Source organism: Macaca thibetana, chromosome 4 (assembly GCF_024542745.1).
Source record: "Macaca thibetana thibetana isolate TM-01 chromosome 4, ASM2454274v1, whole genome shotgun sequence".
Taxonomy (NCBI): domain Eukaryota; kingdom Metazoa; phylum Chordata; class Mammalia; order Primates; family Cercopithecidae; genus Macaca; species Macaca thibetana.
Genome location: NC_065581.1, coordinates 106881386 through 106908663, shown reverse-complemented (window position 1 = coordinate 106908663; position 27278 = coordinate 106881386). Strand labels below are relative to the sequence as shown.

At 43.1% G+C, this 27278-nt stretch overlaps 1 protein-coding gene across 8 annotated transcripts in view; it reads left to right on the top strand.

Annotated features, from left to right (window-relative positions):
* Positions 1-27278, top strand: part of ARID1B (AT-rich interaction domain 1B) — a 445627-nt gene that overhangs the window by 409348 nt on the left and 9001 nt on the right. For 5 of the 8 annotated variants that reach the window (XM_050786683.1, XM_050786680.1, XM_050786684.1 and 2 more), the window contains 9 exons: positions 767-876; positions 1598-1756; positions 7757-7966; positions 9910-10114; positions 15267-15405; positions 15664-15836; positions 21735-21885; positions 24377-24473; positions 26257-27040. In XM_050786683.1, coding sequence (XP_050642640.1) covers positions 767-876; positions 1598-1756; positions 7757-7966; positions 9910-10114; positions 15267-15405; positions 15664-15836; positions 21735-21885; positions 24377-24473; positions 26257-27040 — 2028 coding nt within the window. The remainder of the gene's footprint in view (positions 1-766; positions 877-1597; positions 1757-7756; positions 7967-9909; positions 10115-15266; positions 15406-15663; positions 15837-21734; positions 21886-24376; positions 24474-26256; positions 27041-27278) is intronic. The other 3 variants (XM_050786686.1, XM_050786685.1, XM_050786682.1) reach the window with 1 other exon arrangement.

Genomic DNA, 27278 nt, shown 5'->3' with positions numbered 1-27278 from the left:
TTTCATGCTAAAGCCTAGATAGAATTGATTGGATTTCTGAGCCTAGGGCTAGAAAATATGGTGTTGACTCTGGAGCTGCTGCGGGCCTCTGACCTGGGCATCGAGCTGCTGTCAGGGTTAATGACCACAGGCTCTCAGACTGAAAGGATCCCAGCACAATTGCAAAGTAATCAGAAATCCTTTCCTTCAAAAATTTATTTCTAATTATATTGTTTTTGAAGCCATCTGCTGTGATTGTCTTCCCTTATTGTCGACTAGACCACATGCAATAGATAAAGTTTTCAGAAGAAACACTGTGAAATGTCAAATAATTTTGCAAACTATAGATTATTTGCACCTATGAAATTAAGAAGGTGCTAAATCCTCTAGTACCTAGGTAAAAAATATGCACACCCAACATTTGCTTCCAACTCCTGATTAGTAATTTAAACATTTGCCTTATTTCCACTTGTTGCCTACTCTTTCAAAGGTATAATAATTTTGAAAAAATAATATTGACATAAGTTGACCTTCAGTGGTTTGGGTCTTAAGCATACAGAATGACTGCCCCCTTTTTTTTTTTTTTAGGTAAAAAAGGATTTTGCTAGAATGCGGTGCTGTTTGCATTTCAGAAATTAATATGCTCCCCATTACAATTTCTTTTTTCTTTTTTTCCTTCAAGGGAAATGCAAGGGCCTCCTGCTTCACTCTGTAACTTGTGTTGGCAGGAGTACAGTCTGACGAATCACACGTATAATCCTAAACTCTTTTTCCTGTTTTCGATTAGCATCTATGGGTCTTGCAGATATGATGTCTCCTGGTGAATCCAAACTGCCCCTGCCTCTCAAAGCAGACGGCAAAGAAGAAGGCACTCCACAGCCCGAGAGCAAGTCAAAGGTACTTCCTTCCGCCTCTGCACGCAGTGTGGGGTCTGCCTAGCAAAAAGCTGCCATGTCGTTCTCTCTTCACTGGTGTTGGCCGCCACTTTTTTTTCGTTTCGTCTCCTCTGCATGCCCTCATTTTGTGCAACATGTTCGTAGTCTTCTTTTCTTTCCCCAGCCCCTTCATGGTGTGGATCTGAAAGTTACTAGTTCTTATGGCATTAACTCATGGTTGGGGGAGAGGGGTGGAGGGACAAGACCCACCTAAGAAAAATGCTTCGGGGTGGGGAGAGGTAGGGGTCCTGCCTGGTTTCGGTACTTGCAGCCATTTTCTCTGCCTTCAGTTTATAGCTTCCTGTTTTGGCCGCCTCAGCAACAACAACATACTTAATATTTTGCTTTCCTGCCTTATTTGATAAATAAGGTGAACAGCTTTTTTTTTTTTCTTTCTTTCATAAGGGGTAACCCATGCTTAGCATTCCATGTAAGCTTGAAGTAAGCATGGTGGCGTACTGGCCTTCTCCAGCATCCAGCAGACTTACCCAATTATACTAATTAAGAATGTTGTTTTAATACCTTTATCTATGTGTGGTTTTGTGTGTTTGTTTGTACGTGTCTTTATATATATATAGTATATATATATAAATTAGTTTGTTAAAGTGGATGTACTTTTTGTTATTTTAAATAAAGTTTGCCCTACCTTTGTCATTTTTTTTTTTTTTATTCCTCTACCACAGGATAGCTACAGCTCTCAGGGTATTTCTCAGCCCCCAACCCCAGGCAACCTGCCAGTCCCTTCCCCAATGTCCCCCAGCTCTGCTAGCATCTCCTCATTTCATGGAGATGAAAGTGATAGCATTAGCAGCCCAGGCTGGCCAAAGACTCCATCAAGCCCTGTAAGTGGCTCTGGTTTTTTTTGTTTTTTTTGTTTTTTGTTTTTTTGGGGTTTTTTGATAATTAATTAATTCTACTTGAATGCTTGCTTGTTTATTTGTTTTATAAGACTTTTTCTTCATTATTTATCCATGAAAGGGTTTTCTTTATAAATAATAATATTAGTGACAAAATGAATAGTTTGCGTGCATCAGAGAAGTTGATTTCTGGTAATGAAAACTGTTATAAAGAAGCACCTCTATACAAAGCATGCGAGTGTGTTAACTGGGTCCAAACTCCTTCACACAGTGACTTTTTTTAAATGTCTAATCCATTATGCACTTATAGAAGATTTTTCAAATGCGTTACTTCTCCATTTATATGGGAACTAATAGCAGCCATTGACTGAATGATAAGTTTGGCCCCTGACCTGTATTTTGCATGTTCTATCTATTTCAAAACTGCCTGCCTGAAAGAAGTAAATATTCAGTCTGGGTATGGTTTAGCGTAACATTAGCCCTGCTTTATTTTCAACCCATTTGTCTGAAATTAATAAAAGCGTAGAAATGTTAGTATGTGAATGAATTTTTAGCTTAATAATGTGTACCGATGTTAGAATCAATTGAAATAGAACAGTTGTATTCTGCACAAGACTGCTGATAATCTTGAAATTAAGTGTTGATTTCTGTATGATATATAAATTATAACAAAAATGTCATGGATGTATCAGGGAATTTTGTAAGCCTCAATGTTCTTCTGACCCTAGAAGTGGGCTGTTAGTTTCCTACTAAAGAAATTCTGTACCATTAGAGAAAAAAAAAAGTAATGGTGCTGTAGCAACCTTTATTTTACATTCATATAAAGCATCAAAAGATCTTAAAAAAAAAAAAAAAAAAAAAAAAAGCCTTAACATGCAATTACTTGCCAAGAAGGCTTAATTAACATGCTCATTTCTGTAAGACGATGTATTGACGAGCACGGCTCAGGAAGGCAAGTTGGAGGCAAGAAGACCCTAGCTGTGCAGAATCTGGCAATCTAGTCAAAACCCCAAAAGGAGGCTGCTATTAATTATCCATTCACTGGTTTAAACAGATAGAGCCAGAAGGCTTGAAGAGTTGGTTGTTCTAGTAAATGTTTGTAAAATTCACATACAGCTCTAGGATAACCAGCATTTTCCCTTTCAGAGGAAGAAAGGGCGATATTCGCTCTTACCTTCTCTGTAGCTACATTTTGATTTTGCAGCACCCGAGATGAAACAGAAAGCGCTTCTAGGATGGGTATAGCAGACAGAGCGCTTCTAGGAGGGGTGCGTCAGAACTCGCAGGAAGGGGCGCGACTCCTGCATTTTGATGTCTTTGTGTTATTCGCTTTGAGTCTCAGAAGGCAGACAACATTGTGTGTTTTTCCCTCTTGGTCTACCCTGGTTTTTTGTTTTGTTTTCTTTTTTTAATAGGAAAAGCATTCCTGAATCAGTAATGCTCTCAAGTTAACAGGTAGAATTCAGATAACTTTTTGAAAGTATTTGTGCGTTAGCTCAGAGGGAGAATTTCAGAGGTTAAAAATAATGATCTTTAAAACTTAAGATAATAATTAAGGGCTGGGTGCAGTGGCTTACGCCTGTAATCCCAGCACTTTGGGAGGCCAAGGTGGGTGGATCACCTGAGGTCAGACGTTTGAGACCAGCCTGGCCAACATGGTGAAACCTTGTCTCTACTAAAAATACAAAAATGAGCCAGGCATAGTGACAGGCACCTGTAATCCCAGCTACTCGGGAGTCTGAGGCAGGAGAATCGCTTGAACCCGGGAGGCAGAGGTTGCAGTGAGCCAAGATCATGCCACTGCACTTCAGCCTGGGCAACAGAGTGAGACTCCATCTCAAAAAAAATAAAAATAAAAAAAATAAGAATAAGAACTTATTAAAAACAAAGACTAACAATAGACCTTATTATATTGTTTAAAACTTTTCATCTTTCTAATTTCATTGACTTATAAAGAAGGCTTGAATTAGTCACAATATTTTAATTCACTAGTTAAGATTATCTCCATCTACTGTAGGAGACTTTATCAAAATCTGACTTTCTCCTTTAATGTAAGACAATAGCAAACTGAATTATAAACTTTATTTTCTGATTATAATTAAACTTGAAATTGTATATTTTTTCTCAATATTTCCATATACATGGTCTCTTCCTGTACCATAAATAGTTTGAAGAATTTGCAAGCAAACTTCTGGCTCCTGTAGTAGATAGGAACAAGAGAAACTGAAGTTCACAGTAGTAGAAAATGTCAGACTATTGCTCTGTGTTGAGAAAACAGCCACTTTTTTGAATGAGGTGCTAATTCAAAAAGGGGAACAAAAGAGAGTATAATGAAGGACCTAACATTATCTCTGCTATCAAATCACCGCAAATACATGCAACCCCGGAATAGTTAACTGCTCTTTCTGAGATGCCACTTCAGTTTGGACTTAAAATTGCTCTCAATAGTGTCCTTAATAAAGCCTGTCTAACAGCAGGTCTGGAAAAGGCAAAATGAGGAAGATGCTCTACGCTTTGACAGTGTACTGTGGACCAACATTGTTTTGTTACAAAACATTCTAAAATAAAAATAAACATTTGTCCGTACACATACACATACACATATTACTAGGCATATGGTAAAGACTGCTGAAATGTAAATCTGCCTAAAAGACTTGAGGAAAATGTACTTATAGGCTTAATTAAAGTATATGCAAGGAAAACATTTGTGGCACCATAATAATGTCTTGCTGTAATTTTACAGCAATTTCCATTCCTTTTTCTTGCCTCCACAAAAGTTTCACAGCAGTAGGATACAATTTTTACAACACTGAAGCAGTACTAGGTAGGCCTTAGTGACTGGGAAAAGTGAATCCATCTTTCCAAAGGGCAAGGTGGTTTGGCCACTGTCAGTGGGAGGAGTGTAGATGAAGACCTTCATCCAAAACTAGTGTCTATGAACAAAGACAGTATATCCTGAGCCTGGTCGGTGATGAGAGTGATAATGTACATGCTCTTTATTCACTAAGTCTTTAATTGCCCTCTATTCAGACACCAAATATTGGCTGTGGTCATTGTCTGCCCAGTATGCGAACCTTAAGCTGGGGTGGAGGCGTTGAGTGCTGGCAGCGGGCACAACCTCGTGCTCAGCCTTCAGCCTTACTAGACTGTGCCCACGTTCACTCCGCACCTTGCTCGGTGAAATCCTGTTTATAGGATATTTGAATCAGCTGTTAATTCCTGTTAGCATGCTGCCAAGCTTTTCACACCCTTTTTGTCCACTGGAGTAATCATTCATGAGGGAAAAAAACGCGATCACAGCCCTCCAGCGTGCAGGGCACCACGCTAAGTGTTGGCGATTAACATCCACACAAACTCTACCTTGTGGAACTTAGAATCTAGTCAGAAAAATGGGTGTCAGACAAATAATCACGTGCAAAACGTACAATTTTACGCAGCATGTGACATAGTGCTGCAAAGGAAAAGTAAAGTGTGTGGTGAAACTGAGGCCCTGGTTTAGCTAAGCAAGCCAAACTCGGGAGGCCTTTTCAGGATTTATCATGTAAACTGAGGCCTGACCGTGTCAGTTCCGTGCAGATTCATTTTCCTACATTATGGTGCCATAAAAATGCTTTTTAGAAGATCTGAAAATTATGAAAAATAGAACTATTCTATTAGAAAGTATCTTCATTTAATTTTTCCAATGTTATGACAACAAATTGAGATAGGCACAAGTTAATTAAACTTAAGTTTATTTAACCAAGGAGAGAAAAGTTAATATATAGTCAAACTGCGTCCATCATTATCTCAGGCCTGTTCCAGCTTGTAACAATCCAGTCCCTTCAGAAGCAAGAACAAGCATTTCTGTGCCCCATTGCTCAGTTCTTGATTAACTGTTCATCCAGAACCATTCCCCAGTTTCAGTTTAGAGAGGACCAAACCAGGAATGGCAGATGGATCTTACAAACAGGATATTAATTGAGCTAATTGGAGAAATTTTAAATTGAAATGATTACTTTTATTTGTCTTATCTTTCAATTGAATCTCAAACTTTTACCTCTGTTTTTTACAAATAAAATGCAAGAGGGAAGTTGTTTTACTGTTAACTGATTATAGATTATAGTGCCTTTTTCTTCATGTTCTTATTTCAAATTTTCACTTTCGAAAAACGTTAGACCCATTTTTTTAACTGTAACTCCCCAAAGGAAAAAAAAAAAAAAAAAAACTCTATACTAAAATTTAGAAACCTCTTAATAATAAGTGTCCTGTTAATAAAAAGAAAACTCAATACTACAATTTAGGAACCTGTTATTAATAACTGTCCCATTAATGACGGCAGAGCTTCTGAGGTGCCGTCCAGATGAGAATCTTGTGTGAAGTGGGTTAGAGCAGCCTCTTTTCCTAGTCAAGTAGGACTTGGGTACAAGAATATGAAAAATAAGCTTTAAAAACTTATTTGAATATATAGTTTCTATATTCTAAGTGTACATATGGGTTTATAGACATATATATTCACACATATATGAATATGTATACATATATATTTTAAGCTCTTTCTAAAGTAGTTTTTAAGTGACTTGAAGTTTAACCTCAGCATCAAAGTATATTCTAAAATATAAAACAACTATTTTTTATCATTCTACATTTTATATTTACATCAACTGTATCACCCATTACATACTTGATAAAGATGTTATGCCTCAGTAATTCTGAAGCCGAAGGCTTAAAATCTCAGCCCAGTGACTCTAGCGAATCACGTGTTAGTTAAAGGGAAAGCGGGGCCTCACGTGCTGCGTAAGTTTCATTCTCAGGCATCCTTTCTCAGGGACCTACTTTTACTGGAGATCATTCTGCTAAATAAGGTAACATCTAGCCTCAATGGCAGCCATGTTATTTAACCCCCCACATTTTCAGAAATATGTTTAAAATTATGTTAAGCTAAATAAAGAAAAAGGATAAAAACTTAAGAATTCTGTCTATAATGATTGCTCTATATTGCAAATAATAACCTAGGTATGCATAAATAAATGAAGTAAATTATCGTTCCAAGAAATCTGTATTGAGAACTGAGAAATGATTTTGCACAATAACCCTAGTATTGCAAATATTGTAAATATTTTTACAAATATAGCGATATAAAAGAAAGGGAAGAGCTACAGTTGCCCCGCCTAGGGCTAAAAGTGTTATCTGTCCTCCAGATTATGTAATCCACGGCGTAGGCTTCAGGTGTTAAGAAATGGCAACTCTTGATATTTTAGTGTCAGGTAAAAGCAGATAGATAGAAATGCAAGAACTAGAGTATCAGTGTAAAACACACGAGCATATAAATACATAGGCATAAAAATAAATGTATATGTTTATCCATAAATCCCAAAGCTTTGGTTGACCCTTAGTTTATCTTAAAAAAAAAAAAAAGGAAAAAAGAAAAAGAAAAGAAAACCGAGCTTATAGCTCACATCACTGGTTCCCGTGACTAGAAATCTACCTTACACTTTTCAGCAAGCACCATGTGGTTGCTCATCCTCCAGATGCTGTGGCATTTTAACGAAGACACCCTTTAGCCATTCTTGTTTTGACAGGGAAAAGTAGGAGTCCATTTAATGTTTTGGGCTCTATAATATCACATGTAAAAATTTTAATTCACTGTGATCACTCCATGAGCTAGAACCTTTTGTTTTTAAAAATAACATGAGGTGTCACTGGAATTTTGCCTTCTGGGATTCAACGCTTATATCCAAAACGGGCTTTGTTCTTTTTTGTTTTTGTTTTTAAGTGTATAAAAGGGGGAGTTTGGGCCTTTTATTTAAAGTAAAAGTAAATTCCTAACTAAGAAAATGTATAGTTTGTGCCTGAACTAGTAGCCTTCATTCCTAATTGTTGTGTGATAGCAGTAGTTTTTAATCTCTTCTCTTCTTGTATTTGTTAGCTCATTACTTTTTTCTCACCTTCTTCCCTCTCCGTCTGCCCACCCATGCCCCACCTCCACATGCTGCTTCTGGGTACTAGAAGTCCAGCTCCTCCACCACCACTGGGGAGAAGATCACGAAGGTGTACGAACTGGGGAATGAGCCAGAGAGAAAGCTCTGGGTCGACCGATACCTCACCTTCATGGAAGAGAGAGGCTCTCCTGTCTCGAGTCTGCCTGCCGTGGGCAAGAAGCCTCTGGACCTGTTCCGGCTCTATGTCTGCGTCAAAGAGATTGGGGGTTTGGCCCAGGTAAGAATGAGTGAGGGAGGAAAAAAGGAAGCATTATGGATAAGTTCTTATACTGTCTTTCTTTGAATGTGTGGACTCATTTTTTTTTTCTCACAAAGGAAAAGCTAAGCCTGTGTGAAAGTCGCCTTCCTGCAACCCATGTTTGTGTGCTGTCAGGGAGCACTGGGGGACCCTGGCTCTGCCACCAACTCGCAGTGTGACCTCAGCAGGTCATGTACTTGGACCTCAATTTCCTCATGTATACAGTGGGTCAGACTAGATTTTCCTGTAGGTTTCCTTACAGCTCCAGAATTCTCTGGAATCTGCCAGTAGTTCATAGGAAATACTCAGAAATGTTTTACAAATGACTGAATTAATTATCTGTGTCAGATATAAGTCACATATACTGCTTCCCTCTCTCCAGAGCAGGTTATCAGAAAATTAAGTCATACTTGTCAAACCATGCCCACCATAGCTGGACAGTTAGGAGGGCCAGTGCTGTGACCTCCAGCGGGCTAGGCCTCAGTGTGACAGGGGAGCTGCCTGGGGTGCAGACGTAAGGACCTTTCCTCTCTGCACCTGGGCTCCTTTGCCTTCTACCCCTCAACTCCCCTGACCTTTCTCCCCTGCACCTACCCTCTTCTGACATGGATTTTTTTAGAATCACCAAGACTGCTCAAACCATTAGATTTTATCAACCAGCTCAGAGTAGATACTGTGTGGTTACTTCCTTACTGTGACTGTGTCCACAGTGTATATAACCAGGCTGGGTCTATCACAAGACTCTCCCCGGGCTTGTAATGAGGGTTGCTGGAATGTACCTGGGTTGCATCTTTGTCCCCACCCCATCATGCTCTTTACCTCATGGGCATCAGATATGGTTGGGAACAGGTGCTGCCACCACACAAAGCCTAGCTCCCAGCCTTCCTTCTTAGGTCACACTGAGCAGCACCCGGCTTGCCATTTCTGCAGTAACCCAAAGACCCACGGTTTGCAGCCCTGCATTAAGTGCCAAAAGAGGGCGGTGGGCATCTCCGGGAGCATCCACAACTTATGCACCACCAAGTACTAAGTAAATGGACATAAGGGCTGTGTGAGAAAGTCTGAATCCAGAAATTTAATATTTCATTGAAAACCACTGTCCCCTTACGCCCTCCCTTGCCACACAACACAGGAGACATCAAAAGGCAAAACCTTCTCCAAGTTATTTGCAAATCCTCATGTTTCATTCATATGTTTAACCTTTCATAACCTGTTCCCAAGTGGGAATCAAAAGGTTAAAATTAATGCCTCAGATCTTGATGTCGCATTTCAGGAGTTCTCTTTCTTTCTTCTCCTTTTGTGACTGTGTTGTCTCCAGCCTAAGCCTCCTTGAGTAAGAGCACCGCACAGGAAGGCGTGCACCTGCCCCGTCGGCGGGGCTGGTGGCCAGTGGCATCACATCAGGCTTTTTAAGTTGGGGGCCGTCGGTCCAGGGGCTCATTCGCCTTCGCACGAGGTGCTGCTTTTGCTTTTGCCTGACACCCCAAGCAGTCTTGGGGTGAGGGGACGGGTACGGCCCAGAATCCCAGGCCCACTTCTGAGAGCTTGCAGCTGCTGAAATGAGCACTCTCACATCACTGCCCAAAAACCTAAATTGCAAAATAGTGCCGTTGTTGCTTTCTAAACGTTTTGACGTGCCCTTTTTCCTTAATTGGAGGTGGAGTGGGATAAGTGTGAGGCGTTGGGAGACACAGCGGGCAGAAGGACCTCGGAGCAGTGCTTTTTCTGTTGCCATCAGCAGGTTCCCTAATGGTTTTATAACTGTAAATGCTGCCTATGCACTCCTGAGTGGGAGTAATGAGCATTAGTTAAAAGAGGCAAATGAAAAAAAGTAAACCAAGACATTAAGTGCTTTTTTTGTCTCCTGGCTTTAAACAAGCCACTTTGCTGCAAACCAATGATCCTGCCGTGTTTTTTGCTAGGTGAATAAAAACAAGAAGTGGCGTGAGCTGGCCACCAACCTAAACGTTGGCACCTCAAGCAGTGCAGCGAGCTCCCTGAAAAAGCAGTATATTCAGTACCTGTTTGCCTTCGAGTGCAAGATCGAACGCGGGGAGGAGCCCCCGCCGGAAGTCTTCAGCACCGGGGACACCAAAAAGCAGCCCAAGCTCCAGCCGCCATCTCCTGGTAAGTGGCGGCGCTGCAGTCACTGGCCCAGGAATGCCGAGGCGTCTGGCCTGGGAGGTTCCGGGAAGGTCGTTTCACAGTCAGGCCAACAGAGAACTCGGGACCTTTGAGAGGCGGGGTTCCTGCATCGTTTTGTTTATTTAATTGGACGCCCATTGGCAGTGTTAAGGGATGAGAGAATTAAATCTGGCATATGGCCATTTCTGATTGGCCCTTGGAAGGCACCCCTTCTTTTGCTGTACCTTAATCAAAACAGGCTTTTGAATTCTGAGCCATATACGTTTATTCCTTATACAAGTGTTCAAAAAGATTCCATCTACCACTACACAAAATAAAGATCCCCAGTGGCCTGTTTGAACACTTGTGCACTTCTAGGAAATGCCGCCCTGCAGGTTTGACAGGTCGAGCGCGCCCACCCTCTGTCAGAAACCCTCAGATTTGAACTTTAGCAAAATGAAGCCTGGGCTTAGTTTCTAACGTCCCCTGCCCAGCGAGTTCTCACTTCTAGGGTGTTTAGCAAGCTGTCGTGGTAAGGATTCACACAGTCTTGTTTTGGAAACAGGTGGTCGTTTGCAGCCTTGTCCTGGAAGTCAGGGGTCTTAGGAATGGGTGCAGTGCTCGTCACCAACACGCTCACAGGCCAAGCCGCGTCAGTGACACCTGCCAGCTCCCTTCCCTCCCCTCCCCACTGACAGAGACCCTCCCATTCCTTCCAGCTCCCCTGCTAGCCTTTGTTCTACCGTTCGGGTTTCAAATTTGAAATTACAAAATCATATATTCTGATAAATGCAGTAGTAGAGGGGGGAAGACCTTGGCACCTTAGTGCTGGGTGGTGACCTCACTCCAGTAGATCCGACCATTCTCTTATCTGTGTCTGGCTCCCAGTCAGCGACCTTCAGCACGTAGCCTCACTGTTCCTGGTCCCTGGCTACGAGAGGTGGCTGCACCCGCCGCTCCTGTACACAGCTTGTTCTGAGCGTGGCTGGCAGCCCATGTTTCCTGGGCACTTCCAGTGTGCCGGGCCCTTTTCTAAGTGCTATCATTTCATCTTCACATCAGTCCTGTGACTTTGATACTATTTTAAAATCCATGAGAAAATGAAGGTCTCGTGGAATCTAAGTACCTTGCCCAAAGCCAACTAGCTGGGGAGTAGAAGGTCTTTTCTGGGGCATCTGGTGCTAGAGTATACATGATACCCACCAGACACCTCTGCCTGTGTTGAAAATACCTTTCTAACACATGAGATGTTTACATATAGAAGCCAGAGCAAGAAGTTATTTTGCTTTTAATGATTTCCTCTAGCTGCTGTCTGGATGGTAAAGCTGATAGCCAAGGTTCCTAATCAAGGGATCTCATATAAATACTTTGTAGGCCCAAAGTGCACTTGTAGTGAATATACCTAGAATTACATCCGTAGGCTCTAAAAACAAGGAGAAATCCTCGCTAACCTCATCCATAAAGATTCAAAGGCTTTGCCAACTCTGGTGTCCCTTAAAAACTGGGAAATCTAATTTTAAAAATCTCACAACATTACATCCAGTTCACAGAGTAAAACAAGCTGCCCATGAACAGCTCTGAAACTATTTTTCCAAAATAAAAACCCAGTGGGGCGTAGGGAGCAAAGTGGTGATGTCTGCAAAGATCTAAGGGTACATTTTATTTGCCAGGAAAGAACTCGTGTCACTGAATGGGCTGCCCTTGTGTATGGAGAATAGCTTTCCCAGTGTGCATCAGCTTCAGGACGGGGGCCCTGCTGAGGCGTATAGATCCTTCAGAAAGTGGAGGGCCTGTTCTCTTAACAGCCAGCCCTTCCCTTTTCCCCTTGTTTAAACTGCCATTTTTATGGCAACATTATCATTTTAACTACACAAAAGAGCTTGGATTGCAGATGGACTCCTGGTATACATTCTTCTCAGTAGTCCAGAGGGAGCCGAGGTCCTGTGACACAGGAGGCAGTGGAAGGAAAGCCTCCTGGTCTCGCCCAGCCCCAAGAGCACGTGCAGGGAGCTCCAGGCACACACAGGCGTCCGGGGATCTCAGGCGGAGGCACCCCGGTCTTTAGAAGCCTCTCGATTCAGTGCCACCCACACAGCAGGTGGCCTCTCCAATTCCAGTCCCATCATTAGGGAAATGGTCTTGGAAACATTTTTGTTGTTAAAGGAAAATAAAATTATTCCCAAGTATTGGCCATGTTAGAGTCTCATTTATTACAAAATTTTTAAACACAAATTTACAGTAAAAATTGATGTTCTTTGAATCACTTTTTCCCGGAAGAATATCATTGTAGTTTATTTTTTACCAGCACATTCAGGCAGACTAAACTAAAAGATTCTGAAGAAACATTTTAGATTTTTTTCCCCCAGCCTTTGCTCTGAACCAACTAAAATCCTAAGTCTTTTTACTGTATTCTAAGAGCACTCCAAGTCATCTGTCTCTAGTCAGATTTTGATTTGGGGTGCTAATACAGCTCTAGGCTTCAATTCTGTTAGCCTCTGGGAGGTATAAGCCCCTTGGCTCCTGGGGCTGCACCCCACACATCACTGCCAAGTTGCCATGTGGCTTCTCACACTGGGTTTCTGGGTTCCTGTCTTCCAGCAACCAGAGCAAGTCAGTGATTGAGACTCCCAGGTGAACCGAGGCAAGGCCTTGGGGTGTGGTTTGTCTTTAAGGTGCCAGTGGGGATCTCGTTATAAAGCATCTAGAAAAGGGTGTGGGGGATTTCCAATGAGTGCTGTAGGAAGCGCCTCCCCAGATGGCCTCTGCAGCCTGTAAGCTGGAGATGGGGAGGGGAATGGAAGGGACCAGGCTGGGAGAAGTGGGGCAGGGGTGGGGCATGGAGCTCCACATTCAATTAGTAAGTCTGTAACCAAAAACCCATCCATCTTGGCTGGCAGGTGGCTGACTGAATTTCTATTATTAGCTGACAGGTGATGTCACAAAACCTGTCATGGATCCAACTAGGGAATCCTCAGTGGAAGGTAAATGAGAAAGGGGCTCGGGTTATAAACAGAGGTGCCCTCTGGTTGACCTCTAGTCACTGTAGACCTGGGACATATCAGCTCTTCCTTCTCCCCACCCTACTTCCCGCAACCCAGCCAGAACTAGGGCACCAGGTTCGTGCCGGGTAAATTATCTTCCCAGCTAGGAGCCTGGCCATGCTGTCTGAAGTGTGTGAATGTGCTTAACCTTCAGTAACCTTTCCATTGTTTACTTTAGAGTATACATTTGTAGCTTCTGGCAAAAGGTAGGGATGTCCTAGAGAGCCTGCCAGCCTCCTCTATTAATGGAGTTACAAGAGGTTGCATTCATTTTTTTTTTTTTCATGAAAGGAAAAAAAAACACTGGCAAGAGAGATTTTTCCTTTTTTTTTATTAGCTATAAATGTGAATACTTGTAAATAAGGGTCTTTCTGAAATCAAGCCTTGCAAGTGATGTTTCCAAGGAAGCTGTCGAGGCTGTAGCAGAGCCTGCCTGAATTTTGGAAGCAAGTCGCTGCTCTTCCACGGCATTAGGCAGGCAGCCATGTCTGCAGGATGATTACCCTTTTATATCTGCAAAAGAGGACTTTCTTCCGTTATTCCGATATACCTTTTTAACATGCGTTTCCAGGGTTTTACGCAAATTCGGTTTGTAAGTATGAGTGAATACATTTTTCTTTTATACCTACATTAGGCATCTACATTAGCCATCAATCTTCTCCGTATAACACACGTTTAACCTGTGTAACAAACCTGCACATCCTGCACATGTACCCCTCAACTTAAAATCAAAGTAAAAAAAAAAAAAGGAAATAAAAGCTTTTTTTAAAAAGTCAGTCTTTCTGGCATCTCTGAGAACTTCTCTAAGTCATTCAGTGCGGGGTTCACAGGGACGGATGTTACGCGGTGTTCAGCTCTGTCGGCCAGAGTTCATTCCAGCCCAGGCCAGGGGCTGAGCAGACCTCATCGGACTACAAATGTCTCTGTCCAGCTGAGGCTTTCCGTGTAGAAACAATGTACTCCTTTCGATTTCTGACTCCTTCGCAGTGTCCTCTGTAACTTCTCGTGGTTTGTTTCACCTCTGTTGCCACTGAAGTAAAATGTGAATAATAGTAATTGTAGTGAGCCTTGGGAACGTCATAGGGAAAGGTATTCTAGACAATAACATGGAAAATGTGATTCACAAGCAGCAGTAATCCTGTCGTTTGTTCAGGGGGTTCTGCACTTTTTTACCATGAGGGCAGGGGTTGTTGTCTTTCTTGTCAGTTTGGTCCACTGGTGTATGTGGGCGTAGAAGAGAGCCTAGGCTATAGTAGGCGTATTACTCATTTATTAAGTATTTAATTCACACATGAAACCAGTATCTATTGATGATCTAGCATGCTAAGGACTACAAGAGATGACAGAGCAGGAGCCCTGCAAATGTTATGTTTTTCCCTTAAGGTGAGGTTAATTAATTTTTCCCAGAGTCCCACATAAGATTTGGAAAAAACCAGTTCAATTCTGTTACTATAATGTAATTATACTTAAAGCCACATCTCAGCAACCTGATAACATTTAAAAACTCCAAACCAGTTTGACTTGTGCTTTTTGATAACAACTCTGATTTCATAGGTCAACAAGTGACACTATTAATGACAGAGCACAGACGCATTCAGATGTTGAGAAGCTATTGAAATGACATAAGGCTCATTGTCAATTTGTGTCCTTGCTTTTCATCTTAAACATTTCACATTGTCTAAGACCCAGAACTAAGTTTCCTAATTTTGTTTCTACAACAGCACAATAATTCACCGAGTTGATGCACCAAAATTTTCATCCCATATATAAAAATGTACATTTAGATTATTTCCAGTCTAGACAACAGCGAATAAACACTCTTCTGCCAAAAGCCTCCTTTTTATTAGATTATTTTCTTGGGATAAATACCCCAGAAAATAAGTATCCAGTCAAAAGATATAAATGTGTTTTATGGCTCACAAATGAAATATGTTTACTCAAAATCTTCTTTACTAATTTTTACTGTAAACAATATAAAAGCAATGAATTTTACAACATCATTATGGTGTCTTATTTACATTTATTTCTTTCACCTATACAACTAGCAAGGCGGCTGGGCTTACTTGGTAATCTCTGGATTTCTTCCTGTTTTCTCTTGATGCTGCTGCTATCAGCTAACTCGGGATCCTTGCAAGGCCCACAGACCCCTCAGTCAACTGGCAGCAATTCCATGGCAGAGGTTCCAGGTGACCTGAAGCCACCTACCCCAGCCTCCACCCCTCACGGACAGATGACCCCAATGCAAGGTGGAAGGTATGTTCCAGTAACTCTATGAGCCATACAAAGTCACGTTTGTTCATATTTTAGTTTTCTGGAGCAAACTTCACAGAGAGAAGAAATGGTATTTCCTAGAGAGTTTTTAAATGTTGATGACTACCAGTTTTCTTCATGTCATTTATTTTGGATGGTTTTTGCCATTTGCACATTTCAAGATTGGTTCATCTTCTGAATGTACTGTTTGGAGGTAACTCCCACTGTATCATTAAGCTTTCATTCCTTGCATCTCTTCAGAAGCAGTACAATCAGTGTGCACGACCCGTTCTCAGACGTGAGTGATTCATCCTTCCCGAAACGGAACTCCATGACTCCAAACGCCCCCTACCAGCAGGGCATGAGCATGCCCGATGTGATGGGCAGGATGCCCTATGAGCCCAACAAGGACCCCTTTGGGGGAATGAGAAAAGGTATGTGCAGAGGGGCCTCCACCCGGGCGTGGACCAGTGGGCATTCTACTGTCTACTGTTCCACAACAGTTTACCTTTCACTCAGAACACCTCTGAGCCCAGGCTGCCTCAGTGTGGGTCCCAGGTCCCCATCCCACTCCACTTGTGGCCTTGGGAAAAGCAGTTAGCCTCTTTGTGCCCTCATCCTGTCCCCAGCTGGCCTCAGTGCCCTCGGCCTTTTCCCCAGCACATGCTCCCTGTTTCTGGATACCTGCCACCTCCTCACACACACCAAGTTACATTCCTTATCTAGAAATTGGGAAAATAATAGGACCCACTTCCAAAGGCATGGTAAGGATTAAGTTCCTGCACACAGAGCTCAGACAAGAGTGGCTGGCGGTGGTGGTAAGTAAGCACGCGCTTCACGGCACCTGGCATGGTGTTGTGCTAGTGTGTGCTGGGCGCTAGCTCGTGGATTGGTAAATCAGAGTCGCTGCCCACCTTCAGGGAATCACAGACTCCCTGCCTTCTTAATTCCTGGGAGGAAGCAAAAAATAAGCACAAATAGGCAGTTAAAGATTGTGGTTGGTGGAAGACAGGAAAGTAAAAGGAAGAAAGAATACAGATAGCAGTGGCATTGGGTGGCGCGGTGGGAGAGAGGGAGAGCGATTTAGACTGGGTGGTCAGGAGGGAAGGGCCCTGAGAACCTGTCATGGGGGTGGTGGCAGGAATGAGCTTGGTGTATGAACAGGTGGTGGGTGTCCAGAGCACAGTGAGCACGGGCCCGGGGACAGGCTGAGGTCGTTGAGGCCAGCGGGGCCAGAGCCTTTCGGTGTCTGTGGGCATATTATGAATCTGGATTTTTCACCAAGGTGAAAGATGTTATGCAGGGAAGTGATGTGAGTAGGTTTTTTTGTAATAAATACATAAATAAGTAAATAACTGGCCGTCTCTGGAGAATGCACTGGAAAGAGGTAAGAGTAGCTTTGGGGAGATCACTGAGAGTCTAGGGGGAGCTGGCCAACTGGAGCTGGACATCAGCAGCGCAGAGGGAACCCGCCGGCAGAGCGTACATCAGAGGTGCTCACGGAGTGAATGCGGGCCCTGAGGGAGAAGCTAACCACAACTGAGCAGGTGAAGACATCATTCCCTGCAGTGCGGAGGATTGGGAAAGGACTGGGCTAGAGAGGGGAACCTGGAGACCGTCTGGGGTGTGTCCCTGTGGTAAAGCATGGAATGCATGGCTGGAGCTGAGCAGATGTTGGAGTCGGTATGATCTTGGAGTAGTAAATGTAGAAATGGCATCTGCAGTGATGGGATTGATGAGATCCTTGCGAGAGAGTGCAGGAGTTTGTGACTGCCATCAGGAGACACCAGGCTGGCCCTTCCCTTGATGCCCGCCGACTCCCAAGGTTGAGGCAGCACTGAAGCTGTGACTGTCTGAGTCACTGTCCTTCAGTTCTGCCCGCAGTCTACAAGCCACAAGTGGAGACTTGATATTTTGCTCTTGGGCATTCTTCCAAATGCATTCAAGGCCTGTGAAATTGAAGAATGATATGAATATTATTGGAAAAAAAATACAGAAGAAATAGTGAATAGTATTTTTATGGAAGCACTTACTCTGGAATCCCTTAAATAATAGTACCTGTGTTGTGCTTAGATGTTGGGGTACATGAATTTCTTGATAATATAGTCTGAATGGAGAGAAGCATAAAGTACAAAGCCTTGGTTTTCATATGTATTATAGACCAATGAAAAAGAACAATGGAAAATCTTTAAAATTTAAATATAGGGCATATACCATTTATAAATGAAATTCATAGTATTTTGTGTATAATATGTCAGATAACACTCATAAAGCAAGATCATCTATGATTGTTTTTCTTTCAGAAGTTTCAGGGCTGCTGATTCCAAGTGAGGATTTTGCAGAACATGCAGTAAATCCAGAAGCTTAGAATTTCAAAAGCTTTGTGAATGTTGGGGGAGCTATTTTTCTTAGTGGTATGAGATGCTACACAGAACATTTCGTTAGTGCTTTTTGGTGGCTTTAGACTCTGAAAATATGACAACATGGAAAAAATAATTAGTAGTATTTGGAATTTGGCCTCAAAATGTCTTACAAACCATTCCCATATCCCACCAATACACCACATTAGACAACTGTAGATGTATTTCCCTTGTGTCCTTATGCCTAGAAGTTTTCTTGTTATAAAAATAAAGTGTGTTGGGGTAGAATGATTCTGGGATCACCTTGCTAGGCCCTAGGTAGATATATACGGATACTTCTTACCTTACAGTGGGGTTACATCAGAAGAAACCCATCCTAAATTGAAAATATTGGTAAGTTGAAAACACACTTTCACTTACAATATTTTTGATTTACAATGACTTGATCCAGATATAACCCCATCTTAAATTGAGGAGCATACTGCATGCCTGTCACTTTCACGCCATCATAAGGTTCAGCCATCCTACTTTGGTGACTGTCTGTGATGTTTTCATCAACCATGTAAAGGATCCCCAGTGGCAAGTACAATCTCTAGTATATTTCAGTTCACTTGCTGCCTTATGGTACTGGTGTATTCAGTACCAAATAAAAGCAGATAAGCAGAAAATCCATAGGAAACAGATTTTCTAAGAGTCTTACTCCTGTTCTGTATAGTTTTCCATTCTTCAGTTTGCCTTACTCTGTCAGTAAACTTAATGGTGCTATGATTTTCTATTTAATGACTAACTTCAGTGGAAAACATACTCTGTGTCTCTGTTGCTGCTGCTGTTGGTGTTAACCTGTAGTATGGTAGCATGGTCAAAGAGTCTGATCTAATATTAGCCCTCAGTAGCCCTGAGGGGCCTGGCCCTGCCTGTTCACCGACCTATTCCCTGCCTTCTTACTTCCTTACTTCACTGATTGAGGAATTGATGGATTACATATAAATGAACATCATTGTATATGTTTGACAGAATAGTATATATCAAATGTCTATTAATATCTATACACATAGCTCTACTTGTTTTAATTGAATAGATCCACCCTAATGCTCTAGTAATGGGTGAGTTGTTCCATAATCTTTTGCTATTATAAACAATGAAGCAGCGATTATTGAAGTACTGTTTTTTCACATTTGTAAGAATGTTTCTGCAAAATAGATTCCTAGAAGTAGAACTGTTGAATCAAAGGATATTAACTTTTTTTACTGAATATCTGAGCTTTTACAGTATAACAAACTACCCCCAAATCTTAGTGACTTTAAAAACTGTAACACTTAATTATATCTCTCAGTTCTGTGGTAGACTGGGTAGTTCTTCGCTCTGTGTGTCATGTTGTCAGCTAGGACGTTGAGGTAGCCGCCATCATCTGGGAACCAGGCTGAGAGCTCTGCTGGGCTCTGATGTGTCACGAGTGGCTGACATCATCCCCAGGCTCTACTGGGAACTCAGCTGGAGCTGTCGGCTGCAGCCTCCTCCATGGGGCCTTTCCATGTAGTTTCTTAGGTGCCCATAACATGGCAGATGGATTTCAAGAGGGAGCACTCCAAGAGGACAGGTCCCGGGAGCAAGCACTTAAAAACTTTTGCCTGCATCTCACTTGCTGGAACCCTCTTAGGCAATGCTAATCACATGACCAAGCCCAAAGGCATCATGGGAGGGGTTTCCCAGGCTGCGAATGCTGGGAGATGCGCTTCTTTAGGGGTTGCCAAAGCAGAGCCTCCCATAGCAGGTAAAGCAGGTATTGGCAAACCTTATACCAGTTTAATGTTCTCAACAAGAGCATGTGAGGGTGTGTGGGTTCTCACCCCCTTACTAAAAATGATCATTGTCCATCATTTTCACATTGGCCAATCAGATGGAAGGGAGAAAGCCTCGTTACTGTTTACCTTGGATTCATTCCATTATTAGTGAACTCACACATCTTTTCATATGTTGATTGACCATTTATTTTTCTTTTGTGAATGTTCATTTATGTGTTTGCCCATTTTTAATTTGGTGTTGCTTTTAAATTTCCTTGTGTATTAGAGAAAAGCTATTTAATTATGCCACGTGATTTCTGTCTATCTCTGTTTTCACATCTACAAAATAGAAAGTAACTTCAAAACTGGTTCTACCACAGGTTGATGTGAGATCAAATAGATAAAATAGGTGAAAGCACATTGCAAGGGAAAATACTTGATGCTGGCATTGGCCCCTCTCTACCAGCCTAACAAAATGTATCCGCTCACAAAATCTTAACCAGCTTTTGCTTCACATAATCATAGGATGGAGAAAGGTAGCAATACTGTATAGTGATGAAAATTTATATTAAAACGTTTAATTTGCCGTCAGGCTAGTTTCTGGACTGAACCCAATTTCCTTCAGGCTCTGAGCTGATGCTCATTTGCATATACTACCTAACTGGCACTCCATCCTGTGTTAGAAATAGTTGTATTTCATCCCATCTTGAGCTATTCTTAACTCCCTAATAATTTTTTTAATCCTTATTTTGGAGTGAATCAGTGGCTGAATGTTAAGGTTTTCACTTTTTTTCTTATGGGAGAAGGGAACTAACTTTGTATACATATTTTATGTCCTCCTTACAACCATTTCATGGGATAATATTACTGGCCTCATTTTATAGACAAGAAAATAGGGGCCAGGTGATGACTCATGCCTGTAATTCCAGCACCTCAGGAGGCTGAGGCAGGCAGATCGCTTGAGCCCAGGAGTTCGAGGCTACAGTAAGCTACGATTTTACCACTGCAGCTGCACCATTGCACCTCTTATCACGAGGTGATGGAGCGAGACCCTGTCTCTAAAAAACATAATAAAAATGTTAAAAAGAAACGAAATTAAGCTCAGAGGTAACTTACCCAAGTAAGGAATGGATCTGGGCCTGTGTTAGTTTTCTATGTTGTGACATAACAAGTTACCACAAACTTAGCAGCTTAAAACAACATAAATGTATGATCCTGCAGTGTCTGTGGGTCAGGAATCTGGCACAGTGTGACCGGGCCTCTGCTCAGGGTCCCACAGGCTGAAATCAAGCTGTCTGCCAGGACTGTGAGCTCCTTGAGGGCTCAGGGTCCTCTTCCGAGTTTATTTAAGTTGTTGACAGAATTCAGTTCCTTGTGGTTGTGAGGCTACAGTCCCGTTTTCTTGTTGACTGTCTTCTGCCCACCTTTCCTAACACGTGATCCCCCTCCACAGCATGTCAGTTGCTTCTTCAAGGCCAGCAGGAAAATATCTCTGACTTGCTTCCTCTCTAAGCTCTAGATCCAAAGTTAAAGGGCTACCTGGACAGTCTCCCTTCTGGTTAACTCGCAGTCAGCTGATTAGTAACTATAATCACATCTGTTAAGCCCCTTTTGCAATGTAACATAACATAATCATGGGAGTGATACCATGGTATTCACAGGTCCTGACGGGGAGGTGCCCACCAGGCAGAGGGGGCTGGATCTTCGAGGCCGTCTTAGATTTCTGCCCCCACAGAGCACATCTTGGCTCCACACCTTAGGCTCTTTCAATAGTATTATGGTCTACCACATTAAAAAAAAGTATAGGCCAGGCGCAGTGGCTCACGCCTATAATCCCAGCACTTTGAGAGGCTGAGGTGGATGGATCACCTGAGGTCAGTTCAAGACCAGCCCGACCTACATGGTGAAACCCCCTCTCTACTAAAAATACAAAAATTAGCCAGGTGCGATGGTGGGTGCCTGTCATCTCAGCTTCTCGGGAGGCTGAGGCAGGAGAATCACCTGAACCCAGGAAGCAGAGGTTGCAGTGAGCCAAGATCACACCACTGCACTTAGCCTGGGCGACAGAGTGAGACTCCATCTCAAAAAAAAACCAAAAAGTACAAAGACAATAGAGATTACTAGAAGGGATGGATGGGCCTTTGACTTTCAGAAATGCCTAAATGTATGCATTTTATTTAAAATATTGCAGTGCCTGGAAGCAGCGAGCCCTTTATGACGCAAGGACAGATGCCCAACAGCAGCATGCAGGACATGTACAACCAAAGTCCCTCCGGAGCAATGTCCAACCTGGGCATGGGGCAGCGCCAGCAGTTTCCCTATGGAGCCAGTTACGACCGAAGGTGAGTATTTTTTAAGATGGCGGTAAGATGATTTACTAGAAACTGTGCTTTCCTCACACACACATTTCTGAGCCCTGGCAGCTGAGCCACTGATGACAATATACAGTGTCCCCTTTCCTGTGAAAGTAAAGAGGCAATGGCTGCTGGTCACCAGGTGCGTGTCAGGTGACTGCCCTCAGTTGATGGCTATTGAGGACCAGGGAGAAGGACCTTGGCCTTGGTAGGCATCTTCTTCCCCAAGTTAAGAGCCAGGGCCGCCACAAGTCAGGCTGGCACCCAGCGCCAGCACCCCGCTTCCTTCTGAGGGACTGCCAGCTGCACACTCCAGATGTGGCTCACCTGGAGCTCCTGGATGCCTGGGCCTCCAGAGCACCAGCTCCCCTCCCTCCCTTCTTTCTGTCTGGGGGAAAGGCCTATGCAGTGGTAGCCACACTGGGCTTTCAGCATTCTGGAAAGGTCTTCCAGGCAGTGCTTTTTCCCTGTGACTATTTTAAACAGAGGGACAATACTTTGCTCCTTAATCAACATTTCTAGAAAACCCACAGCACAGGCCTCACTGCAGCCTCTCTTAATCTTGAAATGACTTAAAATGGCAAGTGAAACTTGCAAGTTAAAATGGCAAGTTCAGCTGCAGGACTGATGATTCAGATTGATTTGCAATTAGGAGGAAAAGTGATTGAAATGGCTCTGAAAGGTAATCTGAAAACTGCTTCCTAAGATGATGGCATAGGGCAGGCTGCTTTTTGTGGAGAAAGTCCCTCGCCTGGGCCCTGACTTCAATACTCATTGTCACAGAAACCGCTTCCCCTCTTTGGTATGTTCTCTAACTCCTCGTAAGAGACATGATTATAAGCAAGGTTTTCATGTGATATTTCAGATTTTCAAAGAAAAAAAGATAGAGTCCTAATAGAAGGGCTTTTCCCTCCCCGGAGCCACAGTGGTGTGCCACAGGGTGGAGCTGGCTTTGGGATCGCTGCCTTCGGAAGCTGCATGCGCTGTTCTGCTGGGGACCGGCTGGGCCAGAGCCGCCCACGTTTCATCAGGCCACATGCTGGGGTCACAGGGACAGGTCCATCGGTGGGAAAGCTTCCTCAGTGTAATACAGAGGAGAAAAACGTTGAAAAATCACGGCTGTACCAAATGAGGTTTCCTTGTGGTACTGTCTGTGAGCCTTGTTCTTGGGCGTCCATCCCATGTTTAAGGAGACACGGTGCTTTCTCCTAGGGACCTAGGAATTGACTCTTCTGATTCTTAACCTGGCCATAATGTGGCCAATATTTACTTGTGATACATTCGTTAATCAGTTAACTATAAGGTAATGTTTAGTGTACTGAATCAAGGATTTCAGTTAGGTTTGTTTTGTTTTTGAGGGTCCAGGAAAAGCTACAGATGTTTTTTGAGGGGGTAGCTGGCAAGATTAGAAGAAGAACAATTATCTTGGCTCTACCACATTAAAGAGGGGTTTACCTCATTGTTAAGTTTTCTCTTCTGAAAAATGTTGCTTGTTATGCAACTTAAATTTTACCCATGTCAAATACATTTCTTTCCTCCGATCTCTGAGCTTCCTTCTTAGATATCAGAGTAGTTATCAAAAGTTCTCATGTCTGTTTCACATGTGATAATCTAAAAATTCTTTTATTTGTTTTTATTATTCTCATTCCTTGATCAGCTTAGGAATATGTTCAGTCCATTGTTCCCTTTCTTACAAGATTTAGTATATTAACTTAAACCAATGTATTTTTCAAAGTTCCAAATCTATTGCCTTTTAAAACATGCTATTTTTTATGATATTTATAATTTCTTAATATACTAGTAGTTGAAAAATGAATGTATTATTCATTTCCATTTTAAGATGTAATAGGTGTACGTTCAAATCATCCCTGTCATTCTTTTCTGTAGCCTTTTCGGGCATAGGACTGTGAAATTCTGAGAACTTGTATTTATACAATGATTAGCTAACATTGGAATTAAATTTGAAGTATAGCTTTTAAGAATTAAACATTTTCCATTCATAATGAGAATGTGCAAAGTACAAACATTTTGATGTTCCGGTACTTCTAGGAACATTGCCTTTGAGTCTTCAGTTCTTCTCGTCGTTTCTTGCTTCCATTAATGCTTCACATCACAGCATTGTATGACACTTCCTAAGGTACACGTCAGTGGAGAGGCGGGGCTGCAGCCTCCCAGGCAGAGGCCAGAGGCTCTGACAAGTGCTTACAGGGTGCCTGCCTGCTCAACCGGTATTCCTCTGACACCTATTAGCCAACAGCCTGAACTAGGAGTTTGGCACCGTTCCCAAAATGGGTGTTCCCATCCCTGGTGCTAACAGTTGGCGTGCAGCTGCCTCTCAGAGGGCCTTTGTCGGAGGGGTGTGCGGGGAAGGCCACACAGAGCTGCTTGGGGGAGTCAGGGTTCCAGAAATGGATTGTTTATTTCTCTGTTTGCCTGAAGCTTTTTCTCAGTTAAGTTTTCTTTGAATGCCTCGTTCCAGGCATGAACCTTATGGGCAGCAGTATCCAGGCCAAGGCCCTCCCTCGGGACAGCCGCCGTATGGAGGGCACCAGCCCGGCCTGTACCCACAGCAGCCGGTGAGTTGGCGAGTGGGCGTGGGGTGCTGTGTTTTCTGGTTCTCTCCTGGAGGCTAAAACTCAAACTTGTCTTACTTCTGAAGATTTTCAGATGTCTAACAAAAATGATTAGTGTTTGTTGAGCATTCAGGATATAGTTAATGCTAGAAAGTACTCCTGGGATGTTGAAGTCAGCACATTAAAAATAACTCTTGATACATGGTTTCCTGAAACAAATATAACCTGTAACAAGAAGTTGAGTGTATTCGTCCTTGTAAATAATAACAAGCCCGAGCTAGAGTGAGTATATTTTAAACATGTATCTGTTGTGCATACTACTGTATCAGAAGCCATTTTAGAGCAGAAATTCGTCAGTGCTTTAAGGAGAATGTGTAGAAAAGCAACTTCAAATATTATATACTAATAGTGAAAGTGAATCTGCTTTTTAAAAAATGAGATAAGATGCTAATGATACTTATTTTGAATAAGTGGGACAGGTTTTTGCTGGTTCACAGCTGACCATTGCAGCTCAGAGATGCTAAGTTATGCAAGATCTCCCCCTTACAGTGACCAGTGCTGTTGCAGAGAACTGCCCTTCATGGTGTGGCTTTCCAGACATACAGGACTTTGCTATCTTTAAACAACTTTTCAGATCTGAGACCTCATGCAAAAAATAAAAATTTTGAAAACTATATATGTTATATAATTATAATAATTATATATAATAATATGTATGTTATTTTTCAGTTATTTAATTTTGCTGGAGCATATAGGCACAGTGAATTGCCTTTTTTTTTTTTTTTTTTTTTTTTTTTTTTTGAGATGGAGTCTCGCTCTGGCACAATCTTGGCTCTCTGCAACCTCTGCCTCCTGGGCTCAAGCGATTCTCATGCCTCCGCCTCCCAAGCAGCTGGGACTACAGGTGCCCACCACCAGGCCTGGCTAATTTTTGTATTTTTAGTAGAGACGGGGTTTCACCATGTTGGCCAAGCTGGTCTCGAACCCCTGACCTCAGGTGATCCTCCTGCCTCGGCTTCCCAAAGTGCTGGGATTACAGGCATGAGTCACTGCGCCTGGCCAGTGAATTGCATTTTTAAACCAACTGATCTTAAACAGTTTTCAAGTAAAGTGAAAAACATCAGCATCTCACTGCCTCCCATCAGAGTCCCACCTACCCACTGCACTGGTCCTGGAGCATCCCAGGAAGCAAGCTTAGTAGCCGGTGTTGTGCCAGCCCTGTCCTCAGTGCTGTGACCAGTGGGGCTTTGGGGGAGCCGCACCTGGCCAGGCCAGAAGTCAGGGCAGGAGCTGTGGGATGGATGTCGGATGACCAGTCTGGAGAGCCGAGTCCTGTTTGGAGGCTTTTCCATAAAATGAGGCCTGAGAAACCCTTTTACCCCGAGACCCTTTCAGGCCAGCCCCTGGATGCTGGCTCTCCTGCGAGAGGGTCCTTCTGCCTCCTGCTGTGGTCCTAGTGCAGCTCCCAGCCCGGGCGCCATCTGCCTGTGTGGGAGTTGAACGCTGGCTGTCCCGGTGGCACAGCCTAAGGAGAGGAGGCTTTTTTTTTTCCCCCACAGAAAGTTTCAAACACGTGAAAACAAATTTTGGATGCCCTCTCCTGAGTGTGTGACATGGTGTATATAATACTGAAATATTGAACATAGATTGTTCTCAGTTGTTATAGAAGCTTCCCATATTCATTGTGAAATGAACATTCTAGCAGGTAATAACTATTTTGCATAATTTCAGTGTGATTATACCTGTAAGAGCACATCAGGATGATTTGTCTTTCTGCAAATTCCAGAATTACAAACGCCATATGGACGGCATGTACGGGCCCCCAGCCAAGCGCCACGAGGGCGACATGTACAACATGCAGTACAGCAGCCAGCAGCAGGAGATGTACAATCAGTACGGAGGCTCCTACTCGGGCCCGGACCGCAGGCCCATCCAGGGCCAGTACCCATATCCCTACAGCAGGGAGAGGATGCAGGGCCCGGGGCAGATCCAGACGCACGGAATCCCGCCTCAGATGATGGGTGGCCCGCTGCAGTCGTCCTCCAGCGAGGGGCCTCAGCAGAATATGTGGGCAGCACGCAATGATATGCCTTATCCCTACCAGAACAGGCAGGGCCCTGGCGGCCCTGCACAGGCGCCCCCTTACCCAGGCATGAACCGCACGGACGATATGATGGTACCCGATCAGAGGATAAATCATGAGAGCCAGTGGCCTTCTCACGTCAGCCAGCGTCAGCCTTATATGTCGTCCTCAGCCTCCATGCAGCCCATCACGCGCCCGCCACAGCCGTCCTACCAGACGCCACCGTCACTGCCAAATCACATCTCCAGGGCGCCCAGCCCAGCATCCTTCCAGCGCTCCCTGGAGAACCGCATGTCTCCAAGCAAGTCTCCCTTTCTGCCCTCCATGAAGATGCAGAAGGTCATGCCCACGGTCCCCGCATCCCAGGTCACCGGGCCACCACCCCAACCACCCCCAATCAGAAGGGAGATCACCTTTCCTCCTGGCTCAGTGGAAGCATCACAACCAGTCTTGAAACAAAGGCGAAAGATTACCTCCAAAGATATCGGTAAGAATTCCGAAGCTTTCATTCCGAAATGAATTCCAGTTGCAGTGTAGACTTTTAATTTTAGTATAGATACTGTTCCTGTTCATCTTAAAGGGATGAAAAAATTATGACTAGAAATTATCAAGATGCATTTTTATATAGGAGTAATAGTTGGAGGCTGCTAATCTGAATTAAGAAATAGTGCCAGAAAAGAGTTTTGAAATAAAATGGTAGTTTTACACGTGAGTGTTATTTGTGT